At 52.0% G+C, this 17306-nt stretch overlaps 1 protein-coding gene across 2 annotated transcripts in view; it reads left to right on the top strand.

Moving 5' to 3' along the window:
* The window catches only part of INPP5D (inositol polyphosphate-5-phosphatase D), a 60466-nt gene that overhangs the window by 27858 nt on the left and 15302 nt on the right, over positions 1–17306 (top strand). For both annotated transcript variants that reach the window (XM_054206567.1, XM_054206566.1), the window contains exons 3-15: positions 838–988; positions 3040–3211; positions 4434–4574; positions 10088–10175; positions 10860–10940; positions 11119–11190; positions 11458–11581; positions 12666–12772; positions 13312–13414; positions 14246–14442; positions 15224–15341; positions 15849–15945; positions 17107–17245. In XM_054206567.1, coding sequence (XP_054062542.1) covers positions 838–988; positions 3040–3211; positions 4434–4574; positions 10088–10175; positions 10860–10940; positions 11119–11190; positions 11458–11581; positions 12666–12772; positions 13312–13414; positions 14246–14442; positions 15224–15341; positions 15849–15945; positions 17107–17245 — 1590 coding nt within the window. The remainder of the gene's footprint in view (positions 1–837; positions 989–3039; positions 3212–4433; positions 4575–10087; positions 10176–10859; positions 10941–11118; positions 11191–11457; positions 11582–12665; positions 12773–13311; positions 13415–14245; positions 14443–15223; positions 15342–15848; positions 15946–17106; positions 17246–17306) is intronic.

The following is a 17306-nucleotide window of genomic DNA, read 5'->3' as shown; positions in this document are numbered from 1 at the left end:
TGGTGGGGCCGGGAAACCTCTGCTCTGCCCCGTTCTGCCCCTGCTCCTTGGTGTTCTGCAGGTTTGACTGTTCACTCTGGTGCATAGATAGAATTGCTCTGAAGCTTTGCCTCTGAAGACCTCTAAAACCTTATCCCGGTGTTTTGCCCTCTGCACGTATCCATATCCTGAGGTCAGTGGCCAGGGCTGTGCTAGAAACAGGTTTAGTCACAGTTAAAATTCAGCTGTCAAGCTCGGCATCATGCCTGATGCGTTCGCAGTCCTACCTGTGTCCCGAGCCTCAGCTTTCCAAATCTTCATCCGAGCGTTTTCTTACCTTGCGAGCTTGCATTCGTTTGAACCCAGTTCCGAGCCTTTGAATCCTGGGAGGGTTGCTAACGTCGAGATTTAGATGTGTTTGTCTTGCAATTTCACAGAAAAATTCTTCCTGGGTACCACAAAATATAACATAGTCCAGGCGTTTTGTGCTCAGTAAAAGAGGGAATGCAAAAATTAATCGAGGAGAAGTCTTTGTTTTTAAAGTCTTCCTTTGCTTTGAAGCCAAGCCCACTGAATCAAGTGAGGGAGAGCTCTTCCACTTGGCTCCTGTGAACCTCTGAGGTTGCCATTTTTGCTGACGCCGGCTGGAACGCGTGTGCGTATCCATTCCTGTTTGCACTGCAGGAGCTGTTCCGCACTGAGCCCGTGGTCTGATGGGCAGGGAGAGCCGGGCTGGCCTCCTCTGGGCAGCAGCCGCGGGTTTTTCCTCTCTCTATGACTTGGTTTTCCCTTCTGCAAGGAGCGCTGTTCCTGTGGTAGGAAATCCCAGACCATGATGGCCTCTGTGTTTTGTTTCAGGCATCGGAGGGTGTTCCCGTGAAGTACTTTGAGAACTTGGAGGAACTGATAGAATTTTACAAGAAGGAGAACATGGGTCTGGTATGGCACCTCAAATACGCAGTGCCGCGGGAGGAAGAGGAGGCGGCAGATGAACCGGAGGAGGATGTCGGTAAGAAACCCATGACGTGACTCAGTGATGCAGACCCTTGACACTTACTCCGAACGGGGATACACAGTGCAGGCAGAGGGATTAGAGCATGTCCTGCAATAAAATGGAGCAGGGCACAGGGGGGGCCTGAGCTGGCAAGACCTCGAGGCAGTGAGTCGTCGTGGCGCTGGGGCGGTACCGCGTTTTAGCTCACCCGAGGGTGAGGCTCTCTGCAGAAGTGTATTACACCAGGTGCAAGGCTGACCAACCTGTTGTCCTTCATCTGGACTCAGGCTGGTTTGTGTCCAGCCGTCTCACACGTCCCCACGCCCCTTTCTCTGCCCTGCCTCTGTAGGGCCACTGCCTCGGCAGCAGAGACGTTCTCCACGGGACCTGGGGCCCGTCTCCCCGCAGTGCTGCCCACCTGCAGCTGCTGCAGGCCTGGGGGTCACCTGGGGCCCCCTGCTCTGCTCCGATCCAGGGGACATTCCTAGCAGGCATGACCAGAGGGCACAGATCCCGCAGTGGCAGACAGTCTGACTCGATGCGTAAGGGCAGATGTACGATGAAGGGGTGTGACTGGCATCATCCCAACTATTCTATATGAAATGTCACTGCGGGTTTCTGACGCTCACTGGTCTTGGATCGCTCCTTGGATTTTTCCTGGATCATCCCTTGGATCTGTCATTGTTCTCCTGCATCCCAGGGGAAGGTCATGCCCACAGAGCCATCCTTCCTGTCCTTTCTGACGTCTGTGCGGAAACGATGAACGTGACAATAAAACTTGTCTAAAGGACACAGTCCTGCGATAGGCAGGCAGGCGTCTGCACTGAAGCCCATCAATGGGCCTGCGCACATTTACGCAACCCAATGGGTGTCTAATAGTAGCTGGAAGATTTTGGTATGCAATTCTCATGAAGAAACAGAACAAAATTTTGCAAAGCTGCCCAGGAAAGATGTTCCTGGTTTTTGGCCAGCTGCTCTGAGTCTCCAGCTCTCGGGGCGGGGGAGGGAACTACAGCAAAAATAATACACAGAGATGCGAGCAGCAGGGAATGAAGTTCTAGCCAAGACTAAGAGCCTTTAGATGAAAAGATATTAGCACCGGGGCTGGGCTGTTCATGGACAGAGTTTTAATTCTGTTCAGGCACTTTGGTGCCATCGTGCTGGAGCCACGTAGGGGCTATAGATGCCTGCCCGTCTGACGCATGGAATTGCAGAGGTGGGAGGTGGGCCCCGCATGCCCTGCAGACACACCACCCCATCCTGCTGCCATGGCTCTGTGAATCACAGCTTCTGCCCGGGCGCAATGGATTGGCTTGGGGTTTCTGTTTGTAAAGAAAACGCCACCATTAGGGAACGACCAAACGAAACCACACAACTCAACCGGCTACCGTATGGCAGGTATAACAAAGTGTTGGGGAATTGGTAAGAAAAGAAAGGCAGCCGTGGTTGGGATAAATGGAGATGGAGCTGCTCTTCTCCCAGAAGAGGGAGGTGTGCTGAGCAGTAGGATGACAGAGCAGGAAAACCCTCGATACCCCCAAGACAAGGGGGTGCTCAGCCCCTCTGTACTGGCTTATGGGGTCTGTTTTCCCCATCTGCGTTAGCTCACTTTAGCTGTTCACTTCTTCCGATGAGCAGCTTACGGCGCTCTTTCCATCAGGCCCCTCCATCCGCTCTGCCCCCGAGCAGACCTCCATGCCAATGGTAATGATACAGATGGGGTGCAGCTGTGTTCTTTAGGCATTATATTCAAAGTAAGTAATTAACCTTCACAGCTGCTGTGCAGACAGGACAGTGAGACTGACTTGGATGAGACTGCACTGCCTGCGCGTGAAGTGGGCGCTGGGCAGCTCAGCCCGCTGGCCTCACACCACTGGCATCCCTGAGAACAGGCTGGGCCGGTATGGAGCCCCCGGGCTTCCCAGCTGTGAAATGGGAGACCTGCAGAAGGCACGGTGTCTGCAGTGACGGCCACTGTGGCGCAGACCCTGCCCTGCCCGCGGGTGAGGGGCAGGGGTCAAACTGCCGTGCTGGGGTGACTGTGCCTCTCCTTCTCTCCTTGCCAGACCTGGTGCCCACGCCTCCTATCCTGCCCCCGCGCAACATCCTCATGGCATTGCCAAGCAGCGAGACAAAGGACGTATCTTCTCTCCCTGAAAACTCCAGGGTGGCAGACGTCAATAAGCTGTCCCTTTCTGAGACACTACTCCAGCGGCTGCAGTACCAGGACACCAGCAGGTGAGGGTGGCAAGTCCCAGGGCTGCAGAACCAGCCTTCAGCCCAGCGCCGAGCTTTCTGGGGTGCTCTGGTTTGGAATGGCCGAGGACCTGCTTGATTCAGCAAAACTGCTCCTCAGTTATACTACCAAATGAAGAGCAGCATCAGATTTACAGCGTGTTGGCTACTCTTTGCAGTCCAGCTGTCATCTAGAAAAAAGTACTTTTCTGAAGTATTAAAATCGCCAGTAGACCTGAGGTATAGTTTTTTAATATAAAGGACAGTAATACCTGGGAGAACTTGCTGTATTAGCCATGTGCCTTAACTACAGATGGCATCAGAAAGCACCAGCCAGTCCTCAAAAAGGATAAACTTGCCCATGGATTTCCAGGTATTCACACTTACGGATTGACTCCAGCTGTGGTTCTGACTCACGTTGTCCCACATGCTAGCCGCGTCAAACATGGACGTGCACTGAAGCCTTAGAGGAAGCCGTGTGACATTTAATGACCAGATCTGCAAAGTTTAAAAGTAAAATAAAAATAAAATCAGAAGGCGTGCCTGTCGGCAGGGCAGTGGGAGGCTGTGGTCGTGCCTGGCAGCACAAGTCCTCTTGGGGTGGCCCAGTTGCAGCTGGCTGACTGGGAGAAACCCAGTTTTGTTCAGTTTCCTGCAGCGTTTCATCTGCTAAGCAGCCCGCTGGGACTTTCAGCGTTGGTGAGGGCACAAGATGGCAGATCCAGTCTGCCCGGTCCATCCTCCCTTGTGGTGCTGGTGTCCAGGCAGCACAGAGACAGGGAGGAGGGGAGCATCCCGTACAGCTCCGTGGTCTCAGCTCCCCTAGGACCTTCAAAGTGGGACTTGGTGAGGTGAAAGGAAGTCTCCACCTCGCCAGAGCCCCTGCGCTGCTGACTGTTACCAGCCTCACGGCAGCCTGGCTTTACCTGCCAAGGATAATCCTCCCACCCTGGCTTTGGCAAAGTATCACGGGGCTTCCTCTGCCATGGTAGCCCAGCAGTCACGAGGAGGGGATCTGGGGCGGAGAAGGAGGAAGAGGAGAAGGTGTCAGCAGCGTGGTGGGGGATCCATGGTCCAATTCTGAGAACTGCATATTTACACTGAATTCCAAGGCAAACTGCCCCCTTTCTCTCTGTGCTGGCAGCGGAAATTTCAGAAAGATAACAAAGCTGACATTTGGGAGCAGAGAGAAGAGCTGGGTTTAACGTCTCTGTTTCTTTCACAGTGTCTCCGACGAGCATCTTAAACTCATCCAGGATTACCTGCGAGTTCACATCACCAGTGACTTCGAGATGGTACAGACTGGCTCTAGCAATCTTCCTCAGCTGAAGAAACTGCTCACACTGCTTTGCAAAGGACTCTTCAGGTAACTAGCAGCCAGTTTTCAGGCATCACAGTGTCACGCTGCGACACTGGAGTCTAACGCAGCGCCTGTGTGCACGCGTTCAGAACCTGCATTTCTGGCACAGGAAATGCGCTTATCCTCAAAAACATTATATTTAGATCTCTTGACCTGTGATTCTGGTCCAAAGATGCGAAATCTAGATAAAAGACATAGCTCTGACAGTGAAGTTTCCCTGTAGGCGGTTTCAGTCAGCGAAGTATTACTTTTTATGCTCTGTTTAGAAAGAAACAAAACAAAAAATGCACTAACCGATTAACTGCATAATTTGGTAATGTATAAATGACACCCACAGAATTGTCAAGCACAAGTCGTTTATGGAAACAAGCACATATTGGTGCACAGCTATGTTTTAAACGCTGATATTCCTTCCCACTAATGCACTGTGAACCTGGAGCAGTTCCACTGATGTCAGTGAAGTCCAGCTCAAATGAGAAGAGAAACAAGCCTAGACTTAGCAAATTTTACCTTTCCTATTTATAGACCTTCCAGGATCCCAACTGGGAAAACTCCAGTATGGAGCTAAAACCTTGCAGAGCTCCCTGTTTCTCTGGTGGAAGGGTGCGATTTCCCCCGCTGCCACCTCTCGTTGCTTGTGAGCAAACAGGAGATTGGCCCGCACTTCTGCAGAGACCTTTGAGAACCCTATGGCAGGGGTGGCACCCACGTCCATGCTCTATGCGTGGCTTGTAATATCCTTCTTTCTAGTGTATTTAGAAGTGAGGTGGCTCTTAGAGCTCACCGAGGCAGGAGAAAGGTCTGAAATTAGGGGTGGACGCCGCTGATTTGCTTAGCTTTGGCTTAGGGAAGGAAGACGGGGAGCGAGCGAGGTGCTCAGCCGCGTGAGACCACGATTGTTGCTCTGAAGCGGTGGGCGCTGTGCGCGTCCTGCCAGGCACAGGGGGAGGAATGTGCCGCCCTGCTCCTCCTGCCTGAAACCAGCCGCTGGCCAGAGAGCCCCGGGCAGGGCTGAGGGTGGATGGGTGTGCAAAGAGCTGCCCGTCTCCTTCCGTGCCCCGCGGGAGGGTTTTGCTTCTCTACGCCCACAGAGGGGAGACCCAGGTGGCTGGCTAAGAATGAACAATGGAAACTAAAATCTAATGAAATCACAAGTGAGAGTTTTGTGTTACTAAAATATCTCCAGTAGTGCTGCTCTAATGGTGGCTGGCTTTTTCCATTTCCAACCTCCTATTTGATTTCACCTTATGGAATCATTGAATCACAGAAGGGTTTGGGTTAGAAGGGACCTTAGAGATCACCCAGTGCCACCCCCTGCCCTGGGCAGGGACACCTCCCACCAGCCCAGGTTGCTCCAAGCCCCGTCCAACCTTGAACCCCTCCAGGGATGGGGCAGCCACAGCTTCTCCGGACAACCTGGGCCAGGGGCTCACCACCCTCACAGCAAAGAATTGCTTCCTATCTGGGTTTCACAACCCTAGTCCTCATAAATGTATGTGGGATGGCAGGAAAGGAGATGCAACAGGCCCACGATCCTCTCAAGAGCCAGGATACCTTTTACGTTTCCAGATTTCCTTAAGTTTTTTTTTTAGTGACTGGACTTTGCAGAGCACCTTCCTGGAACACAGTGGGGTGAGTTGTTCCGCTGGTGCAAGCCTGCTGAGCACCGGGGCACTGCTCCACCACGAGCACAGCAAAGGGCAAGCTGCCTGCCCCCTGCCCCTCTAGAAGGCGTGCAGTGATGGAAATATATGTTCTCATGCAGTTCTTCCCCCCCTGCTCCCCGGCATTTTCTCCCCATACCTGCATTATTTCAGTTAGATGGAGCTCCCTGCTTGATTTTTTCGTGAAAGTCCAGAACTGTGGGCTGTTTTCAGTGTCAGGCAGCTCTCTCTGAGGAACCGCTCCCCTGCTATTTGGATCGTCCCCTGAATTTCTGCCATCCCACCAAACGATTTGCTCAGCTTCATCTGGCTAATAGTCACATACTTGGGCATCTCGTTTTCTGCAGTCTTAATCTCCGAGGCTGTCTGGGGTGTCAGCTCACTTCCCTTATCAGACTTCTGAACTCAGATTTAATCAGTGGCATCACCTAAATTTAGTTTTTATTTACCTCAGCTTTCTTCAGCTGCACAGGGATTCCAGCTGAATGTACAGGTAATTCCTAGGCTGCTTCTCAGTGGCCATGTCCTCTTTTTTCTTAATAACGTTCAGTTCCGTTATTTTCATGATATTTGAGAACAGGCCAAAAGAATAAAACAAACAAGAAGAAAAGTTAATTGGCACAGCTGGAGCTGGAGTTGAAGCTCCTTTGGATTTCCCGGCACTGCAGAGGATTAAGAGTGCGCAGACAGACCCTGGCCGTGGCTGGGCTCAGTTTGTGTGTTCGTGAGCCGCGCTCATTTACCGACAGTTTGCTGAGGTTTTTGCGATGCCGTATTCCAGCTTCTTCCAACCTCCCAGAGCCCGGCTGTGCCATCTTTCAGGGTCTCTCTTGCGCACGCTGCTGTCGCGGTGAAAAATGAGCGTCCCGGTGCCCTTTGGCTGACATGCTTCTGTGTTCCGACCCCGGGCTGTGGGTGAGCGGTGGCTGCCAGCCTTAGCGAGGTGGAGGGGATGCCTGGGAGCTGCCCGGGAACGGTCTGTGCCTTTTGCAGTTCGTGAAGGGTTCGTTTCTGACCATGGAGCTCAAGCAGACCAGGAGCGCGGGGTTTGTAATCTCTTCTCTTCCCTCTCCTCACCTCTGGTCCCGGATTAATTCAGCAAGAAGGACCAGACCCCCAGTGTGCATTAGAGAGACTGAAAGCTGGTTTAAACTCTGCTGGAAGCTGCTACTAGCTTCTAGGGCTAGCTGTGGCCAAGGGGGTCAGGACAGAAGGCCAACCGCATCCTGGGCTGCATCGAAAGCAGCATGGCCAGCAGGGCGAGGGAAGGGATTCTGCCCCTCTGCTCCGCTCTGGTGAGACCCCACCTGCAGAACTGCGTCCAGCTCTGAGTCCTCAGCACAGGAAGGACTTGGACTTGTTGGAGCGGGACCAGCAGAGGGCCACGAAGATGATTAGAGGGCTGGAGCCCCTCTGCTGTGAGGACAGGCTGAGAGAGCTGGGGAGGTTCAGCCTGGAGAAGAGAAGGCTCTGGGGAGACCTTCCAGCCCCTTCCAGTCCCTAAAGGGGCTCCAGGAGAGTTGGGGAGGGACTCTGGATCAGGGAAGGGAGGCATGGGATGAGGGGGAACGGTTTTAAACTGAAAGAGGGGAGATTTAGATTAGGTATCAGGAAGAAATTCTTTGCTGTGAGGGTGCTGGGACGCTGGCCCAGGTTGCCCAGAGCAGCTGTGGCTGCCCCATCCCTGGAGGTGTTCAAGGCCAGGTTGGACGGGGCTTGGAGCAACCTGGTCTGGTGGGAGATGTCCCTTCCCAGGGCAGGGGGTGGCACTGGGTGGGCTTTAAGGTCCCTTCCAACCCAAACCATTCTGTGATTCTATGATTCTATGACAGGCACAGCACATCATCTTATCACAGCCCAGGGGGCAATGGGGCAACCACTCGGGAAAGGCTGTTCACTCTGGCAGCTCATATACTAAAAATGAAACAAAAAAGAGATCTGTAAGGTTGACGAGTGCTTTTGTGAAGCACTTGGTGCTAAAAGAAATTGGCATACAGGAGCTTCCTTAGGCGGGGGAATCCTCTCGGGGCTGGAAAGCTGACTCATGGAGAACTTGGTGCCAGTGCAGCAAAGAGCGGGGGCTACCCATGCAAATGGGCTTTGTTCAGAGTTTCCTACCTCAGAGCTTTAGGCGAAAAACACTCGTAGTGGCCTATTTGGCCTGCTGCTATCTGAAGCCACCATTTGGCCATCGATCACTGCATCTGCAGTGCTCCTGCTGATTCCCTTATGGAATAATTTGCACAAAGAGTTTTAAGGCAGTTCTTCAAGCGCTTGTGATGCCAGCACTTTTGCATTCGTGTGAGGACACACAGGCTTCTGGCACTTCAACGAAGATCACTACATATATTTCCTTTATACTATCAAGAGGAGAAAACAGTGAGTTGTAAGTGCAATTAAAACCACTGTGTGGTTTTGTTGAGTTTGAACATCTGCAGATGCTCTTGCCCCCTCCCCACAGGCATGCTGCACGTTACTGTAAAGAGAGGGCAGTTCTCCCATGAGAAATCATTTCTGAGCTGCTTCAAGCAGCCCCTTGCTCTGTGTTTTCGAGAGATGGCCTACACATCCTACACTCTTAGTCACAGTAAATATCCTTTCGCTCTTTTCAAACTGAACTTCACCCAAGCGCGCCTGCCACTGCCTGCAGCCTGCTGGGGCCCAACTCTGTGGCTGCAGAAATCGATGGGAGTCTTGGGTTTGGGGCTGGAGCCATTTGCTGTGACGCTGGCCCCGGGTGATCCAGAGCTGATTGTGGTCCTGCAGGACTAAGTTTAGCAGGTCCAGATTCCCACAGGTGTCTTGTACTTCTGTGTGCCCCACGGCAAGTCGTTCAGAATGAAATTTCAAACACGCCTGCTTAATTTAGGCAATTAATCTTCCGTGGCTCAGCACCTGGACAAATATCTAATCTTCGGACAGGCGTACTTTCGCTTTGGAGCACTTTCCCCAACAAACAGGGAGTAAAATCCGGTCCATTCAGACTTAGGAAAGTGAGGGAAATCATTAATATCCACTGTTGATGAGGCACAATGCGAGCATCCCAGCACTGCTCCCCACCATCACCTTCCTTTTGACCTGCGCTCCCTGGCTGCTCTTTCCGTGATAAGCCTGCTCATTATGGGAGCATGGCTTCTGTGCCAAATTCGCACGACGGCATTTTGACAAATGAGCATCCTGTGGAATCTAATTGGGAAACGCTGGAGGAATCTCATTGTAACCCACGAACGGTTCCTGTTCAAGAGATTAAAGGCTGGCTCTTCCACTCCCTCGCGGCGCCCGGCCCCTCTTGTCATGTGAGCTGAAAACTCTAAAAATTCATTTCCTTTCCACCCAGTGCCCTCAGCATCCTGCGTCAGGCTCGGCAGCCGCGCATGGGCTGCGCAAAGCCGAGCTGCTCCTGCCGCCGGGGCATTCACCGGCACCAGACTCGTCTGGGCTTGGAGATCTTGGCGTGTGCTTTGATCTGTGAGTTGGCACAGTTGGGTTGGTGCCAGTTTTACACGGTGTTCTCTGGTTCGGCTCAGCCCGGGACATCTTTCCAGGGAGATTTAAGACGTTTACCACCTCCAAAACAAGCCCCGGGGACAGTCGGTGCACCCGTGCTGCTGCCGTTGCAAGGCACGGCCCGCTACCTGCGCTGGCAGTGTCACTCGGGCAGCCGAGAAATGCTCCCGCCGCCCCCTCACCACGCCGGAGGGCAGCAAGCGGCAGAGGACGGGAGCACGACAGGTGGCAAGAACAGGCCCGGTGCGAACGCGTGCCCAGGGTCTGTTGCTGCCAGCTTTGTCCAAGTGCCGGCCTACCCAGGGACCCGACCGCAGCCTTATGCCTCCGCTGTGTCTCTGTCCCCAGTGAGGCCTCTAGGACGCTCCCATCCCTGGAGTCCATCCAGAAGGTGTTTGAGCAGCAGCTGCACCCCGGCATCCATCAGCGCTCACAAGTAAGTCGGCGGAAAGAGAGGAGCCGGGAGCGCAGGTGGTGTGGGCATGGCGGGAGGGTAGGGTGCTGGTCGCAGGGCAATGACCGGCGGGATTTGGGGGCTTGGTTACCACTTCTGCGCTCTCTAGCCTCCTTCTGTCTGCAGCGCAGAGGGCACACAGAGTCACATCCCCACAGTTTCCCTCATCCCGTGGTCCCCTCTGCCTGCTCCCCCTTCCTGCGCCAGAAGAAAGCGTAGCAAACTGCCTGAGGGCTTCCGTCTCCCCGTCCTTCCTCGGCCTGCACCTCTCTCTTTCCATAAACTTCACTCTAAGGATGTCCCACTGCCAAATCCTTCCTTCCCCCAGCCCACTTAAGTCCCGTGACCTTCCTCTCCCTGCCCAGAGAACCAAAAGCCGGGGATTTCTGTAGGTTGAGCCCCAGCCCCGGTGATGGAAACCCGTCCCCCAGCAGCTGGCTGACTCCCCTGCGTGCCCGCCTGCCCCTAACCTAGGGACAGGGTTTGCACATCTGTCCTCCCACCTTCCCATGCTTCTGCCCTCGTGCTGCCCATTTCGGATCAGCTCCCGGCTCTGCCTGTGAGGGGCTCCTGGGCAAGACCGCTGCTCCAGGCCCTGCTCTGTGGGTTTGCTAATTACCCACCTCTCTCTCTCTCTCTTTTTTGTTTCTACACTGCGGTTGTCAGATGATTGGTGAAGCTAGTCCAGTCAATATCGTATTGAAACTCAATCAGCTGATCTCTTTGCTGTCTTCTATTGAAGAAAAGGTAGAGTTTTAAAGCTATTTTATATTATCTTCTTGTCATCCTTTGTCTCTAGTTATGCTTCTTGTTCATCATCAGTGCAGTCCTCCGCTACAGTAAGAGTTCTTTGCTCTGACTTCACTGCTCTCGATGTTGTGCAGAATCACTAAACACCATTTGGTACACATAAATTCTTTTACAGGTGAAAACACTGTTGATTGAAGGCCCTGATTCAACACATCGACGCTCCCTTATCCCCCCTGTCACTTTTGAGGTAAATACAATTCTTTAACAATGCTGACCACAGCACGGAAGGACAGTAATTTGTGTCGGTATCTCAGTTCCCGGGAACTTTGCTGTGCTGCCACATGGGTAACAGCTATTCCTGGATGCTGTTTAGCACCATGCAAATGCTTAAGAGATGCCTAGTGCAATTGGCACAGCGACGATACGTGTCCATGAATTCAGGCAAGTGTTGCATTTGTAACACACGTGACTGAAGTGTAGATCACTTATGAAAAATCTCTCCATTTTCCGATAGGTGAAAGCTGACTCCCTAGGCATTTTTTCCAAAATACATCTCAAGGTTGATGTGGAAACAGGAAAACTGATTATCAAGAGAGCCAAGGATGGCCCGGAAGACAAGTTTTATACCCACAAGAAAAGTAAGATGCCTGAGGTCACAAACGCTGGGGTAGACTCTCGATCCCTTGGGTGATGGGGAGTGGTTCCCCTTGGGCCCGCGGAGGGGAAGGTTTGGCCCGGAGCGCAGATGGTTCTGCCACATCCCGGGTGTTGTGCAGGGCTCCGGCCAGCCTGGGCTGCCTGTCCCCAAAGCAGAGAGCGGGGAGCCATTCCTGGGGTCACCAGCTTTCACAGATTGTTCTAGACCCGGCCTCCTGGTCAAAATGAAGACAGCGGTAGCAGGACTGCAAGGGAGAAGGTTTTGATAGAAGATTCCCCGTAGAGCTGCTTGCAATAGACCCATTTTCTACTGAAAAGCAATGTCACTTGAAAAAACAAAAAACATTCTGCAGGAACATATTGACTTCTGTGATGATTTTTGATGGTAAAAAGCCAGATACTCTTTTTCAGTGAATTTCCCCTTGATTCTGGGTACGTGAATCAATATCTCTACCGATGAGCAATGCCAGTTTGGTCTGTGAAGGCCCGATTCGAGCAACTTCCCTTTTTTTCCGTTATGTTTCTGGACAGGCAGCTCACTGAGATTGAGCCGAACAGGGTAGGATTTATCACAGAGTGAACGATGCCCTTGGGTTCTCTCCTGCTAGAAAATCAACCTGTTGCTGGCAGTGATTGAAAAGATTAGCTTTCATATGTGGCTTTCTCCAGCTGGTGTTCGTAATTGCTTAGCTGCTATTTTAGATGGGGAGGAATCACCTTTACCCACCAAATGAGGTTTTACCTCCTCTTCCACAGATGGGGAAGGAATATTGTGTAGGCTGGCTGAGGGTACAGGGAGATTGCCTGCAGGAAGCCAAGGCTTCGCTTCAGGCTGCGTGGCTTGGTGTGGACAAGAGCTCCAGACAGAATGAGTTTTGAGGGTCCCCTTCACCTATTCCTACAGGGAACAGGATTAAGCAACATTAAAATGTAGTTATGCAGGGGAAAAATGAGCCTCAGACATAAAAGACCGTTTAAGTCCCGAGCCTGAGGGCAGGGTCCTGTTAGTTTTGGTGGGATTCTAGTTTCGGTGAGTGCAGCTCACGATGCCCGGTCTCTGTTTAGTCTTGCAGCTTATCAAGTCCCAGAAAGTCCCTAACAAACTGGTCATTGTGCTGGAAACAGAAAAAGAAAAAACGCAGCGGAAGGAATATGTTTTTTCGGATTCCAAGGTACATACCCAATGTTTCCTTCCTGCCAGCCTGGAGCGGGTACCTGGGTGGGAGGAGTAAAAGGGGCATTCCTGGGCAGAAAGAGGAACTGGTGAAGGACGGTGGTTGGCTTTGCAAAAATGAAATTTCTCCTTTGTTCTGGAAATATCCAGAAAATGAACAAGTGTGCTGTGCAAAGGAGGCTGCTGGAGAGGGCAGCCATACCTAGGTGCTGTCACTGAGGCAGGAGAAGGGAGCGTCAGCGTCAGTGAGAAGAGGCAAGGAGTCCTGGGAGGGCGCCTGCAAAAGGGCTCATGTAGACTAACAAGAGGGAAGTCCAGGCTTTCTTCTGACCAGCTCAGCACTTGTTACAGTAATGCACAAGCTAAGTGCCTAAGGAAGTACCAGAGGAAGGACAGCCTCTTCGAAGGTTTCAGGATAGTGGAGAGCTAATGTGCCCTTCAAGCATGCTGGGAGTTTCCTGGTTCAGCTAGTTTTTTAGGAGGTCGTGCTGGAAGAGTTAAGCATCTCATTAATTTTCTCCGCTCCTCCCGGTCTAGAAGAGAGAAGGGTTCTGCCAACTTCTGCAGCAGATGAAGAATAAACACTCGGAGCAGCCAGAGCCTGATATGATCACCATCTTCATTGGGACCTGGAATATGGGTATGGGCTCCCTTCTGACATGGGTGTTCCTTCAGACACTTGCCAAAATGTGTGCTCACCTGCCACGATGAGCTCCAGCCACTGCGTTTGCTCTGTAGCAGATCTGCACACCAGGGTTGTCTCCCCCTGGGACAGGGGAAGAGCTGATCGTTAGGCTTACTCTTGCATGTGGTTTGACACTTTTTCATGGTTCCAGTCAAAGGACCATAAAGTTGGCCCTGATGGGTACTTCTGGATTCCTCCAATGACAGGGAGTTGTGGCTGGCACACAGCTGGTGCGGCGGTACCCTCTATCCTCCACCTTGGTAGAAAGGGCAGGAGCAATTAATAACTGCCCATCAGCTGCTTCTCAGCCTGACTAGGGACCATTTGTGTCCAGCCTGGGAAGAGAGCTGAGTATCTGCGATATGTAGAGAAGAGGACAGGGTGTAGTTGAGGACAGTGGGATTTAAGTTATTTTTCCCATTTTGGGTGAAAAGCCTGGTTCAGCTGCTGTAAGCCAAGCTGCCTGTGCTCTGTCACGCTTCAGGGGTAAGGTAAAGGCGATGGCAGGCCAGGAGTGCGGCTCCCCACCTTCACACGTGGCCAGCCTTGGCGCTGGTAAGCTAACGAAACAGGGGAAGACGGTCAAAGCAGACTCAGTCCTTCATCAGCGAGTCAGGTGGGGTTGACATCTCTGTCATCTTGGAATAGTGTGCCCTGGCTGGTACGAAACTGATGTGGGACAGAGTGAATGTGAAGCCCGTTATTTCTGTCCCCGTGGGTTGTCTGTGTCCTGGGTTTGGCAGAACGTACTCTGACTTCCTTTGGTGTTTGGTTTGTTAATAAAAGGTGCTGCACCTCCCCCAAAGAAGATCACCTCCTGGTTTCTCTCCAAGGGGCAGGGGAAGACCCGTGATGACACCGCTGACTACATTCCTCATGACATCTATGTGATTGGCACCCAGGAGGATCCCCAAGGGGAGAAGGAATGGCTGGAGACCCTGAGGCAATCCCTGCAGGAAATCACCAGTATCAGCTTCAAAGTGGTGAGGGGTTATTCCAGCTATTGCACATAACTCGGGCATGCGACGAGAGTACACGTCGTGCAGATAGAAGAGAGGAATAAGTGGCATTTTGCCTATACCTCCTCCCCTTCCCTCCCTTTATTGTCATTGCATTTGGATGAGGGAGAGCGAACTGAATCTGTCTGTGGACTCCACGAGATCCTCTCCTGGAGCTGGCCAGATGGGCATATCGCTGTGGACAGTGCCCACCCACTGCCAAAGCAGGGACCCTGCCGGGAAGCTCCTCTCCTGGCAGCCCGGGAGCAAGGGGCAGATGCTGAGCACCCGAATCAGGTGCCGGTGATGTTTTGCCCTTCATAAAGGAGGAGACTGTGAAACTTGCCGAGTCGGAGGTAGCCTAGATCTCGCCCAAGGCTACTGCACTTTCAAAACAGGATGTAACAGCATGCAGGTACATTCATAAAAGAAACTGAACCTCATTAAAACCAGGTTGGGACATTCCTGAGTTTTAATGATATCAAGAAACAAATCTAAGCATATCTGTAAGGCCACAGAAGAGCGGGACTTAGCGACTCTCATAGTGTGCAAGCAAGGCAATCCCATGATTACCTAGAGAATAGCTCTAGAAAATAGCTAGGTCCTTCCTCCCACCTTTGATTAAAATGACTGAAAGCAGATCCTGAGCACAGGAAGACAATTTGTGTAGGAGAAGTACTACAGAAGAAGTCAGGAAGGCTGCAGCTACAGCACAGCTCCGCAGGCACGTGCAGAAATACAACCTCTAACCTTCCCATCCCTGCAGATAGCAATCCACACCCTCTGGAACATCAGGATTGTGGTACTGGCCAAGCCAGAACACGAGAACCGCATCAGCCACATCTGCACAGACAACGTGAAGACCGGCATCGCAAACACGCTGGGTGAGGAACAGACCCGCTCTTGTCCACAGGGCCCAGATCTGCTCAGTCTGCGCCAACGCTCTCCTTCAAACAGAGCGGCTCTTTCTCCACAAGGCTCCTTTGACTACATTTATGTGACACTAGTGTTACTAAAGTTATATCCCACTCACACTGATTATATCTTACCCTCTAAGAGAGGAAATCTATTTGTGTGTATACTTAGCACATATATACATATATTTATATCCCCAGAAAACACCTTTGACTGGCTATTGGATTGCTCTTTCTTGGGTTTCACAAGGAAATTGCACTTCTTTCCCTCCAACTGTTTTTTTTTTAGCATCCTTAGAAAATTTGTTACCGCGATCTGTGCTGTACGTACGAATTCTTTCTGTACTGATTAAGTTACCTTATTTCTCTTCTCCATCCTCCACTTCAGTTAAGATGTGCTAGGTGCTTTATTATCTTTGCTAGACTCAGCCTGGAGGTGGATTGATTTCTTGATGGTTTTGGCTTATCTTTTTCCAGGTAATAAAGGAGCAGTGGGGGTGTCATTCATGTTTAATGGAACCTCCTTTGGGTTCGTTAACAGCCATTTGACTTCAGGCAGTGAAAAGAAACACAGGTAAGATATATCCTCCCCGCTCAAAAATGGATGTTGACCCAGGGTGAAGTTCTCTGGGCCATGTTTGGTTGGAAGGATGGCCCACCAGACAGTCACAAGCACGTTTTCTTGACCATAAAAAAAAATATCGTTAAACGTCTCCTGGGAAGGCAATATGTGTTAATGATGCTGCTTGCTGTGTTGCCATTTAAATGAGGGCCTTCTGCTGTATGGCCGTACACGTGGGTGCATGTGAAATGGGCAGCAAAATGATTTCAGAGCCAAGTGTAAATGTCTCGCGCAGAGCCCAGCACGGGAGGAGGAGAACGGTTCCCTGATCTACAGTGTTTTGGAGAGAAGTAGGAGCCTGCTGTCAGGAGCACCCAGAGGGAGGCGTGTAGCACAGAAATCTCTCCAGCAGTGGCGAATTCTCTAAACCCAGCTGTCAAATGAGTTTCCATGGTCCAGGCAGGTTCTGTGCAGCACAGGGCTGGAAGGCAAGGATCCCGACGTCGGCGGGAGATCTGTGCCCACGCTGGGAGGAGCTGGAGTGGTTTGAAGGACTGGTTTTTGAAAGCAAAGAGGACTTGAACTGAAGAGGTTGGCTTTGCCATCCTTCCCGGTCCAGGACCCAGAAAACAGATGGTGTGGGATTTCTGCACAGGGTCTCTGCCACTGATGGAGTTCGATGGAAGGGTTCCCCAGGGCCTGGAATAGCTGCCAAAATCTAGTTAGGTGTTTGCTGCTGAAACCTGAAGGCAACAATCACATGCTGGGTTTCTAGGACAGGCAGCTCAGAAAAGCACAGCCCCAGGAGGCAACAAAAGTGGCTTTAGGGCAGCTTTCCAGCCTTTCGAATCAGGTGGAAACAGTCTGACACCCAAGGTAGAGCAGCCTGGAGCTGCTGTGAATGCCACTGCCCCTTCCTCATGGGATGCCACCCCCCGGCCCCCCCGGTGCCCCAGGGCAGGCAGGCTCACCGGAGACACCCAGCACGTGTGCCTGTCTGCTGAGGCGCAGTGCAAGGCAAGGGGTGGCGAGTGCTCAGCTCCTGGTCTGCTCTTCTCCAGATGTTGAGCCAGATCGGCTCCTGCCTGGTAGAGCGGCACTCTCTGCCAGCCCCAGCGTTCCGAAATTGCGTGGCAATTTAGTATGTCAGGCAGATGTTTCTTGTCTTGACAGACGCAACCAGAACTACACGAACATCCTGCGCTTCCTGACACTGGGAGATAAGAAACTGAGTCCGTTTAACATCACTCATCGCTTTACTCATCTTTTCTGGCTGGGAGACTTGAACTACCGTGTGGAACAGCCCCCAACGGTGAGGGACTCTGCCTGAATCCCGGAGAGACGAAACGCTGTGTTGCTATAGAAGCGCTATC

The sequence above is a fragment of the Rissa tridactyla genome, chromosome 6, assembly GCF_028500815.1.
Source record: "Rissa tridactyla isolate bRisTri1 chromosome 6, bRisTri1.patW.cur.20221130, whole genome shotgun sequence".
Lineage (NCBI taxonomy): Eukaryota > Metazoa > Chordata > Aves > Charadriiformes > Laridae > Rissa > Rissa tridactyla.
This window is presented reverse-complemented; position numbering and strand designations above follow the sequence as displayed.